This window comes from Podarcis erhardii, assembly GCF_964252035.2.
Source record: "Podarcis erhardii genome assembly, chromosome: 6".
In the NCBI taxonomy this organism is placed as follows: Eukaryota; Metazoa; Chordata; class Lepidosauria; order Squamata; family Lacertidae; genus Podarcis; species Podarcis erhardii.
Window position 1 is genome coordinate 98,769,602 of NC_138510.1, and position 12,241 is coordinate 98,781,842.

General features: G+C 44.2%; 1 protein-coding gene across 1 annotated transcript in view; it reads left to right on the forward strand.

Moving 5' to 3' along the window:
- LAMC2 (laminin subunit gamma 2) overlaps nt 1-12,241 on the forward strand; it is a 42,018-nt gene that overhangs the window by 6,953 nt on the left and 22,824 nt on the right. The window contains exons 2-7 of the mRNA XM_081867300.1: nt 3,138-3,326; nt 5,622-5,757; nt 5,848-5,940; nt 8,240-8,376; nt 9,555-9,674; nt 12,052-12,241. Of these exons, the coding sequence (XP_081723426.1) occupies nt 3,138-3,326; nt 5,622-5,757; nt 5,848-5,940; nt 8,240-8,376; nt 9,555-9,674; nt 12,052-12,241 (865 nt within the window). The remainder of the gene's footprint in view (nt 1-3,137; nt 3,327-5,621; nt 5,758-5,847; nt 5,941-8,239; nt 8,377-9,554; nt 9,675-12,051) is intronic.

Sequence of the window (12,241 nt, forward strand, 5' to 3'; positions counted from 1 at the left end):
CCCGGGGCATAAGCCTGGGCAGTGTGTCTAGAGGTCCTGGCCCACCCAGATGACAAGGAACCCCCCCCCCCATGTGGTCCAAAGGAAAGCAGAGCAATACATTTCACACCAGCTTGGCTGCAGGAGTTGCCAGAAGGAGGCATACAAGATGCCATCCAACTGACTTGGGGACTCCATTCCAGATTTGTGTAGGGTTTACTCCTTAGCCTTTTCTTCTCCCAAAAATATCCCGCAAAGCAGCAGAGGTTTAAGGTCAGAGTTTTCTTTTTCCTAGATGGGCTACCTTCCAGGTGGATGAGCCTCACCTGCTCCTCACTTCCCTCTACACAGCACATTTAGAAACTGCCTTCTTGACTGTTAGACCCATTGGTCTCACCCTCCCAATCCACTTTGCCTGCAGGGGAAGTCCCTAACTCACTGAGGGTTTGAGACCCATAAGCTACTCTCACAAGGGGTATCACCTCTGGTGGGATACATGTCATGCTCTTTCTGGGGTAGTTTATCCACCTATAGTCTCCAGCCTGCACTCAGCTCTCACCTGTGGCTCCTTGCCGCTCTCAGCATGCAGCAGCGCTCACACTCCAGGAATACATAGCTATATGCTCCATAATTAAGGAAACATCTAGTTTGGCCCTCAGTAACCTGTGTAACGTAGACACTTGTCTCAATCATACACCGCAGTTTTCAGTGTATGCCTAAAAAGGCAATGCCCTATTTGGGTTTAAGGTTTAAGAAGCTGCACCACGTCTTCCTGTCCTCTGAGTCATTTTGAGACATGCTGAGATGATTTGTTTTTTTAAAATAGAATGTGGAGGAACACACACCCAGAATTCCTTGCAGCATGCTATTTGAGCCTGAGATATTGGGAAAGCAGGGAATGACCCACTTCTGCGGTAATGGGAGGGCTCCCACACAAGCTAACTTCAGGCGTGGCTAGATGGGGCATTGAAGGAGCCTGGGAAAGCAAAGGAGGCTGTTGACGGGCACATGGGCTGAGGCTCTGCCTGGGGGGCGGGGGGGGTGCTGATTAAATTCCAGGTGCTTCTGAGTGAGCATTGAAGGGTATGAGATCAGCTCTACTTGGCTTGGCAGCCTTGGCAGACCCAGCATCCGGCTGATGCGCTGGAACCTCTCAGGTGCTCGGAATGCAAGTGTCGTGCCTGAACCTGATCGTATGTGTTGGCAGCCAAGCTGAGGATTAGCAGGAGCAGCTGTGGAGAGCAGCTCTTGGTGTTTCAGAGACTAGCAAAAGCACTGTAACACCCATGATAATTCTGCAAACTTGGTAGGTGACGGAGATGTGATTCTTAAGTATATGGTTCTCCGTAGTATTCATTACAAAGAGGTTGGCTATGAAAATTTCCCTCTGCTTTCTTCTGGGCTTGTTGGTACTCTGCACACAAACATGGGGCATGGGGGGGGGGGGGAGGCAATCTAGATCCCATGCTTGGAAAACAGAAATTCAGTACTAAAAATAAACCGCATTAATAAAATGTTGGTAAATCCATAAAATTCACCTTAACGCCTTAGGGCACAGCTACACTGCCAACCTGTACTGGTTTATACTTGTTCATGTTTCATGGCTTCTCCCAAATAACTCTGGGAAACGTAGTTTGGCCTGCCTGCAGCCTTCTAGCAGGCGTTGCAGCTCCGCCTTTCCTGGTACATTAACAGCCAGCCCAGGGAAGAGCTTGGGGAAGGAAAACCTTCAGGTACAGGCTAAACACTTTGCTTTCTAATGGTTGCTTCTCTCTGGGTTTGCTGCTGTTCTGTTCCTGGGGTCCAGATGTTATTATAGAGGGTCCTGAGTTTAGGAAGAGAGAGACATTCAAGTCCGTGAATTCTCCAAGGTCTAAAGATAGAATATCCACAGTGCCTGGGAGTCTCTCCTAGGGGAGCCAGATTTTCCTTGTTACAGAGCAGGTCATGGGGCTCACTCTCCTTTCTTAGATAAGTCCTGTCAATGGAAGAAACTGGGAAACAAGTTGCTTGCCATAGAAGCAGGGAGGCTTTTCATATGGGACTGAGGGAACACCTCCCCTGTTGTTTCAGCATGAGAATCTTTTTAAATACAGTATAAATATAAAATTCATGTTCTGTTTTATTTTAACCCAGATTGATTAGTTCATATAGATGAACAGCTATGGAGAATGACCCCACTTTTCAAAGTACCAGAGTAGGCTGCCGACCCCTCTCCTTCTGGCACAGCTGCTTCTGGTTTTTCCTCATCAGCCACTTTCTCTTTCTGCTTCCAGGCCAAGACACTTTAAAGACTAACATATGTATTGGAACAGAGTCCCCTTTGTAGGATGCAATGCCAACACTGCTTTTGGATATCAGCACCAACTTGCTATTTTTATTTTTAAATTTTATGATAGGCTGTTATTGTAAAATATGGTACAGACATTTTTATAATAAACAAAATGTATAGGAAGAGATGGAAAGAGGGATTTGTTCTCTGGACAATGCTTTTTTGCTGATCTTGTTCATGACTCTAACCTTGAGTTATGAGTTGTTGGTTTTGCTTATGCATATGCTGTGAAGTGGGATTAATGATATTACAAATAAGAGTGACAAGAGTTTCCTGGTTCCATATTAATTCCTCATCTGTGTTTCTTGCCTTCCATCACTAATATTCTTGCTGCTTTAGCTCCCATTTCATTTTGGCTGAAAGGGAGTTGAATTGCTGGTGTTAAATTGAAAGGGCAATGGAGTAGAGTGAGAGAAATGAAGACTAAGAGAAGGCATGGCAGTGCCTTAAGCCCAACCTACTCCATTTGAAATAACCACAGGGCACAGTTCTTATAGAATGGTAGAGTTGGAAAGGGATCCTGAGGGCCATCTAGTCCAACCCCCTGCAAGACAGGAATCTCAGCCAAAGCATTCACATTAACTAAAGCATGCTGAGGAAGCTGGCCTGTCAACACTGGAAGCAATGGACCAGCCAGTTTTCTGTGATGAGGGAATCAGGCTAATGTTGCATGACTAGTCACTGCAGCTTGCGTAGCTTGGATCTGAGCTTATCAACAGGGTGGCCTTTAAATGTATATCATCAAGTAAAAATGGCGAGCCAATTTCTGGAACTGCCAAATGGGTTGTTGTTCTTGAATGGTGCGAACTATTCTCTTTGCTTTCAGCCTGCCATTGCAATGGGAAATCCTGGCAGTGCATGTTCGACATGGAGCTGCTCAGACGAACAGGAAATGGATACCGGTGCCTCAACTGTGCCGAAAACACAGAGGGAAATAATTGTGAGCGGTGTAAGGAGGGCTTCTACCGCCAGGAACCTCGAGGACGTTGTGTATCCTGCAGCTGCAACCCCAAAGGTATGCAGGGACTGAGGGGCAGGTGGGAAAGCCCCTCACCCCCAATCTTATGGGACTGCAGTGTCTGTTGAGGTTCTACTGCTGCATATCTCTGTCTACACTCAACCCAAATATGTTGGCAAAATAAGCCAAATGTTCTGGCACCCTTAAAGCCACTCACTACGTGGAGAATTGGGGTTCCAGTGCATACCCTGAGTTGGGTTCCTCTGAATGAGATCAGGGAGAGGAGAAGCCAAAAGCAGCTGTTCTCCTGAACACAATCAAGGGGCACTTCCAGACTGTTACTATTTTCAGGTGGAAATCCAGCTTGCACAATCATAGTTGGCTAAGAAGTCTTGTGCAACAAACTGCTTGCCTGAAAGATTGGACTTTCTGCAATAAGGAAAGTGAAGGTGGAATCCACTGGGAAATGTGGAGTGACACTTGCTTTGCCATAACATCATCTAACCACCCTGCGAATAAGTGAAGATGAATGCTCAATACATTACCTGTTTGGAAGCATGCCAGGTCTGTAGGACTCCAAAAACTTGTTTTTGTTATTGTGGAATGGGGACCCGAAGGTACGCCTCAAGGCCTCAGTGAGGTTTATAATGCTAACCACAATGCACTTCTATCCTATTGTTGTTTTTAATTAGATACCACATTCTGATGTGTTTTCCCCAAAACCAGCTTCAATCTGAATGTGAAGCAAAACAAAACAACCTAGCTGTGTTCTAAGCCGGTAATGCGTACAGAGCCTACGTAGCTTGAATTTTCTTGGTTATTTGGGCCAGAAGGAGAAATAGGCAGCATCAGTCTCCCTTTTGGCAAAGTTTACTATGTAGTCACTTTGTGCATTGATTGTTCCTGTGGAGCAGAAATAGCACTGGATATCTTTGGTCAGCTGTGAGGCAAAAATGGTGCCAGTGATGTACATCTGCTAAAGTGTTACATCTAGAGATTTGCATCATATAATGTGCTGATCCCAGCACAGGTTTAGCATATCTTAGAAATATGAATTTCTTCTATCTAAAGAACAAAGCTCTGCCTCTCCTGCATTCCAGCCTAGCTGTTTTCCTAGAGGGAATCATTAGCGCATCCTTTCTCCTCAGCTCCTTTAGAACAAAGAGCTAGTAATACACCCAAAATGGAGACCTGTAATACAATTATTTCTCATGTGATCTAAGTTAAATACCTCGTGACAGATCCAGCGGAGATACAGCCCTACTTAAACCATTGGCTATTAGGCTCTCTGCAGCTCCAATGTTTAGCTCAGAGGAATTGAGCTTTTAGCAGTACACATTCATACATATACAGAGTTATTTGATAGTTCAACGTACAATTAAATAATTATACTTAACAGGTTTTGTCTGTGCAAATAGAAGATTGCTGCTTTGTGCTTCCCCTTATTTGAGCTGTATGAACTTTAGGACAGCCTTTCTAGGTCCTTTACCCTTCTGGAAGAAAGCAATGGAGACTTAGGGCCAAAGTAATTGTGATGCTGATCATGCCACTTGCAGGCATGTCAGTTGATTTTTATCAAGACCACAGGATGCAGGGACATTTAGTCCTTTCCTCTCCTCCTGTGGTCCTGACAAAAGTAGTCTGGTCCTGCTATTACCTCTGGGAAAGAAGCCTTCATTGGCACCAGCGGATACTTCCCTCCAGGGGCTCATGGTGTGTGTGTGTGTGTGTGTGTGTGTGTGCGTGCGCGCGTGCGTGCTTGTGCGTGCGTGCGTGACAGAAAGAGAGAGAGAGAGAGTTGTGGGGAGTGATTTTCATCAGACCTGAAGCAAAGGAGGAAAGTGTTACCCATCTCCTCCCCACATACCAGTCCCAACAAAAATCCCCAACAAAAATTTATTAATTTTGTTCTAAAAACTGATGTGATTACAAGTTTAGCATCATTTCTAGTTTGGCCCTTGCTTTGCCTTTGTAATAATCAGTTTATTTACAAATTTATAGATTGGGTAGATATTTTGGGGGCAGAGGAACCTCCAAGCAATAGAGTCTACCAATTCAAACCTGAACCATTGCCACTTTTCTGGCAATATTCCACAAAACCAGGTTTCAGCCTATCTCATACTGCAGAAGAGCATCATATTTGTACATGCCAAAGCAACTTTTTAGACGAAGTGTGCCTGAGTAGTTCAGCAATGTGCCAGTCATGACAAACCAAGCAGGAGAGGAACTTTGCACAATGGAACTGAATGACTACTGCAGCAACTCTCCTTGAGTTTCCTTGGAATTGCTATAAACCTGATGAGAATCATAAATATTGACCCGATTGCTGTCTCTACTACTCCTTCTTCACAGGTTCTTTCAGTGTACAGTGTGATAACCAGGGACGATGCCACTGCAAACCTGGTGTGACAGGTGATAAATGTGACCGATGCCAGGACAATTTCCATTCCTTCTCAGAATCTGGCTGCAGAGCTGCTGGGCAAATACAGTAAGTGCTGTCGGGTTGGTGGAGCTGTTTGTTGCTGGCTAATGTGTTCCAATGGAGCTTCATTTGAAAATGGTCCTTTGGTTTTCTCAGGAATTGTGATTGTGATCCAGCTGGCAGCACGGGCCAGTGTGTTTCAGGACGTTGCATCTGCAAGGCAGCTGTTGAAGGAGAGCGATGTAGCAGGTGCGTGCACAAAGATTGCATGGCTAAATGTTTTCATGGTGCTCAGAGTTGTCATGATCAAGGAATCCACTTGGTAGCTCAAGTTGCTCTTTCACTTAGCATACAAACCCAACAGAAATGTAGCTTTCTCTCTGACTCAGAAATGGAGGCTATGTGGATTGAGTTCAGCGTGCAAGCATGGAATGTGGAATCTAGTGCCAGTGTTTTGGATACTGAGAACTTCAGTTTCCACTGAGAAAGCAATGTGTCTTCTGTAATATTTGGAAATGTAGGTCTGTGGTGTCTGGTTGGCCAGAACAGAGCTTCAGAAGCCAGCAAGGGAGCTTTCAGTCAATGCACAGCTATACAACTTTCAGCCTTCATCCTTGCACTTCCCCATCCTCCTGCCTCTTCTGCCCACTTAATCCCAATCTCCATTCCATTCGTATTATTCCTTCCATTTCATTCTTGCCTTTTGCTGTGTGCTGGTTCAAACATTATTATATATATATATATTGCATTTGTATTAGTTGCTTTGGCATGTATGGGGTGTTAAGGGGGGGGTAGTACCTCTGGACGATACATCACACTCCTTCTGGGATACTTGGTCCACCTGTGATTCCCAGCTTGCACTCACCTCTCACCTGTGGCTTCTAGAAGCTATCAGCATGCGTCAGGAACAACTTTGACTGACCAGCTAAACCAGGTGAGGGTAGGTTTGGTCCTGCTCATACCAAACCCACAGACACTAGACATGCTGACCAGAGGGGAAAGCTACCGGTAGTTGACGGCAAACCCAATCTAAGCCAGTTCAGTGCATGATGGGCTAGTAAAACAGGCTGACTTTGCAATGTGGGCACTGCTATGCCATTAGTTGTGGTAGTGATGATGACTCGAATTTTCTGTGCTAATCTGGATAGCAGCATAGCATGCCCTCCAACATTTCTTTGATGAAAATAGGGACGTCCCATTCCATAATGATAATTTTAATATTTATACCCCACACATCTTACGGGGTTGCCCCAGCCATTCTGGGCAGCTTTCAATATATATAAAACATTAAATGTTAAAAAAACCTTCCCTATACAGGATTGCCTTTATGAAGCTCGGGGGTCGGATAATTCCATACCCTCCAACATTTCCCCAATGAAAATAGGGACGTTCTAAGGGAAAGCAGGACATTCCAGGATCAAATCAGAAACTAAGACAGCTTCTCTAAATCAGGGACGTCCCTGGAAAATTGGGACACTTGAAGGTTCTGGCATAGTGGTACCCCACAATGGGCCACTGACAAATAATTAATGGAAAGTAAAAAAGCATAACACTTTTATTTCTGATTTAATGGCAGCGCTGACTCACGTCACTGTTTGAGTCCATGCTGAGGCCAAAATGGCATGTGCACAAGTTGCACTGAGCTCAGCACATCACAGATCCACACCTTACATTAAAAAGCACATCCAGACCACATTTAAATCTCATGACACCCCACAAAGAATCCTGTGAACTGCAGTTTGTTGCTGAGAATTATAGCTCTGTGTGGGAAACTACAGTTCTTTGGATGCATTTGGGGAAGTAATGTACTTTAACAGTGTGGGTGGCGCTGTGGTCTAAACCACTGAGCCTCTTGGGCTTGCTGATCAGAAGGTCGGCGGTTCAAATCCCTGTGACGGGGTGAGCTCCCGTTGCTCGGTCCCTGCTCCTGCCAACCTAGCAGTTCGAAAGCACGTCAAAGTGCAAGTAGATGGGAAGGTAAAGGTGTTTCCGTGTGCTCTGATTTCTGTCATGATGTTCCGTTGCACCAGAAGTGGTTTAGTCATGCTGGCCACATGACCCAGAAAACTGTCTGTGGACAAACGTCGGCTCCCTCAGCCTGAAAGCAAGATGAGCGCCACAACCCCATAGTTGCCTTTGACTGGATTTAACCAACCAGGGGTCCTTAACCTTTTTTACTTTAACTGTGTGTTTGATGTGCTTTAAATGAATAGTGTGTATCTACTCTCAAATCCACAATTTCACCAGATTATAGCACAGGCTAGAATCCTGTTTCTGTACCTTCTGGAGCGGTTACCTCGGTGCCTTTGTGTGTGTGGTGAGTGCCAGTCATTCTGTCATGAAGTCATCACTTGAACAAGAATGGTAGCACAGGATTTGTAGTAATGGCTGACATCAGAGCCATCAAGTTTTTATTGACTGGAGGGTGCAGCTATCCTGTCACAACAGATAAAGCAGAGGTATCCGGATTGGAAATTCAGTATGTCAGCTTTCTGTGTGAATGCACAAGAGAATAATTGTGTGGTGTGTTAATTTATCTCTTGCACAGTTGCAAGCAGGGCTATTACAACCTAGATGCCGGAAACTCAGAGGGCTGTTCTCGATGCTTCTGTCATGGGCACTCAACAGCATGTTCCAGCGCAGAAAATTATAGCATCCATAAAATCACCTCCACCTTCGAGCAAGGTAAAATACTTCACTGGGGTTTGCCTTTTCTCTTTTTCATGATCAATACACTTGGTGTTACACTGAACTTTCAATTTTACATTTTCTATTGATGCAGGGAAACATTAGCTGCCTCCATTACCAGACTGAAGTTTGTTTGCTGGTGGTGAGGTTTGCCAAACGGAGAAGCAGAGCAATAGGACTAAACAATCGCTTTATTTCTTATGTCAGTTACATGATCTGGGAAGACTTGGGTCATCTTTATGCAAAATACCTAAGAAAGTGGTTCCACTTATATTCTTTCTGAACCAGCAAAGCAGCTGGGAAATGGCAAAGGAACTGAATCAGTGATGAAGTCATAATGTAAAGGAAGAAGACAAATGGATCTGAGTCTTTATGTGGAATGCAAAAATACTTAGCACTGGCCTTGGGTCAAAATTGCTAACTTTGTTCCAGTTTATACAATCAGAAAGTTTAGAATAGCTTTTCTAGGATCAGAAGAGTTTTAAGGAGATGCAACTGGAATGACAGAAACATTATTTAGCATGGTGGCTGCACAGCTTTCTCTTGTCCTCCCATGGCCATCTTTGGTCAAACAGGTTGTGGAGGTTTCTGATGCAGTATAGAAACATGTTGGCACAGATGATAATGAGTGTTTGCACATAATGGACAATGCTGGCTCTGGCACACGACCTTCATCTCTCTAGAAAACTGTTGTGTTTCTCCAGCTCTGGAATGCACATTGCAGGTGTAGAGTGCATGTCAGAAATGCCCCACCCAAAAGTATTGCAGATAGAAAATGAGCATATTGGGGAGAAGGCTAGGTTGATTCTCCACCCCCACCCCAACATGCTAGTTTTCTAGGTGTGGGGGAGGTTTCTTTTCATGGGTCAATATTCAAGTGCTCAGCACTCTCCCCAGCAACTTGAAGTACTTGCTACAGTCCAGAAAGCTTTACTGCCTGATTCTTCTTACTGTAAAAATGGGTCCTGTGACCTCTTGTGATACAGTGCTTTCCTAAGCATATGACATCACTAGTCTGCCATTAGCTTGGGAGACATGGCATATCCTTCCTTTGGACTGTGTAATATGAAAAGAGCTGTTTGTTGCTTCTTTCCTCCAGTCATATTTCCTGAATCGTTGGGTATGGTTGGATTTCCAGCTCATTTTAATTAGCTGTTGGTTTCCTTGTATTCCAGGTGATGAAGGATGGCAAGCTCAAGGAAATGGGTCTCCTTTGCAGCTCCAGTGGTCTTCACATTATAAAGAAGTTTATGTGGCAGCAAGAAGGCCAGATCCTATCTATTTCATGGCTCCAGGTGTGTGTTTCCATATCCCATGCTGAACAGGGGCAGCCACAAGGACTATTGAACTTCACTATTTATTTGCCACTATTATCAAATGTCTCACATATTGATGCCTGTTGGTCCACTTGCATGCAGAAATCCTAGTACAGATTCTTGCTGGCTTGCAGACAATTCTAACACTCAAGTTAGAACAGGAATTGCTCTTAATTCTGGATAATTTCCTTCTGCCCCATTTTAAATATGTGTTGAAAGTGTGCTTACAAGACTAGGTTGAATTTCCAGAAAACATGGCATGGTTTTATGACAACAGATCAGAGGTAGGCAACCTAAGGCCTGTGGGCCGGATCTGGCCCAATCGCCTTCTCAATCTGGCCCGCAGACGGTCCAGGAATCAGCATGTTTTTGCATGAGTAGAATGTGTCCTTTTATTTAAAATGCATCTCTGGGTTATTTGTGGGGCATAGGAATTTGTTCATCCCCCCCACCAAAAAAATATAGTCTGGCCTCACATGGTCTGAGGGACAGTGGACCAGCCCACAGCTGAAAAAGGTTGCTGACCCCTGCAATAGATCCATTCATTATATCCTACCCCCACCCATAAATCCTGAAATCCATGGCTGGAATGTCACTTTCCTCATGTCTAGAATCATGGAATTGTAGATGACCCAAGGGTCATCTAGTCCAACCCCCTGCAATGCAGGAATCTCAGCTAGAGCATCCCTGACAGTTGGCCATCCAACCTCTGCTTAAAAACCTCCAAGGAAGGAGAGGATGGAGAGTCCACCACCTCTCGTGGGAGTCTGTTCCCCTGCCAAACAGCTCTTACTGTCAGTAAGTGTTTCTGAATATTCAGAATCTCCTTTCTTATACTTTGAAGCCATTGCCTCGAGTCCTACCCTCCAGAGCAGAAGAAAACAAGCATGCTCCTTTATCCATGTGACAGCCCTTAAGATATGGCTATCATATCTCAGTCTCCTCTTTTCCAAGCTAAACATATCCAGCTCCTTCAAGCACTCCTCATAAAGCTAAGTTTCCAGACCCTTGATAATCTTGGTCACCCTCCCCTGCACACGTTCCAGCTTGTCAGCATCCTTCTTAAATTGTGGTGCACAGAACTGGACACAGTACTCTACGTGGGAGTCTGACCAAGGCAGAATCGAGTGGTACTATTACCTCCCTTGACCAGGACACTAGACTTCTGTTGATGCAGCCTAGAATAACATTCACTTTTTTGCTGCTGCATCACACAGTTGACTCATGTTAAGCTTGTGGTTCACCCCTAGATCCTTTTCATGTGTACTGCTAGTGAGCCAGGTGTCCCCCATCCTATATTTGTGCATCTGGTTCTTCCTGCCTAAGTGCAGAACCTGACATTTGTCCCTATGGAAATTAATTTTGTTAGGTTGGGCCCTGTTCTCCAATCTGTTAAAGTAATTTTGAATTCTGATTCTGTCTTCTGTGCCATTAGCTACCCGGCCCCCCAGTTTGGTGTCATCTGCAAATTTGATGAGAATATCTACAAGAAAACAATACCCCAAAAGATGTCTATAGCGTCCTTAAAATGAATACAATTAAGGAGTATGGGAAAGCAAAGATGACCTTCTCAAAACAGAAATAATAAATCTTCAAAATGCACCTGTGTGCACTGAATCATTTTGGTTGATATGAGCTACTTTGAAAGATTTTTATCTGATAAGTGGGATTCAAATTAAATAAATAAGCAAGCATTTAACCATAAAATTAGAACCCACTGACAGCCACATTTTTTTTCTTTTTTCATTTTCCCCCCAGATATTTACAGGCTACCCGTCTGAGTTCAATTCATGAATGGTGGTTCACATAATAAAGATTCAGTACACTATCCACAATACATAATATACAAACACAATATAATTCTACAACAATCCCCCAACATTAATTTTAAAAATCCATATGCAGTCCATGATACAAAGCAAACTTTTCATAGCAAAACAATTAAAGGAAACACATCTCAGTCTTCATAGCAGTCAGTGACATGAAACCCACCTGAAACAGGTCTTCAAAGCTTTTTGGAAAGAATTGGAGTGTGTTAGCCTTCTGGTAGTCAGATGAGAATGAGTTCCAGAGCTGTGGGGCCACCATAGAAAAGGCCCTTTCACTTGTGTCATCCACAATGACCTTAGTTGAGAGCAAATTTTGAAGCACTCCATTGTTAGTCTTCATGTTCAAGCAGGCTGATATCAATGGGATTTAGGTCATAGGTATTGATGGGGTCCTTTGAAATTCTCCTTCCTGTTATACCGAAGGCTAGTCCTGTCAAATCAAGGTCAACAGTGGTACAGGTCACATTTGCATTTTACTTGCAAATGCCATACTTTGACCTTGTGTTTCTTTTGGGTGTATTTTGTAGCCAGGTTCCTTGGGAACCAACAACTGAGTTACGGCCAGAAGCTGTCTTTTGATTATCGTGTGAACCGACCTGGACGTCACCCTTCACAGCATGATGTAATACTGGAAGGAGCCGGATTAAGAATCACTGCCCCACTCATGCCTAATGGAAGGATGTTGCCTTGTAAAGCCAGCAGGACCTATACATTCAG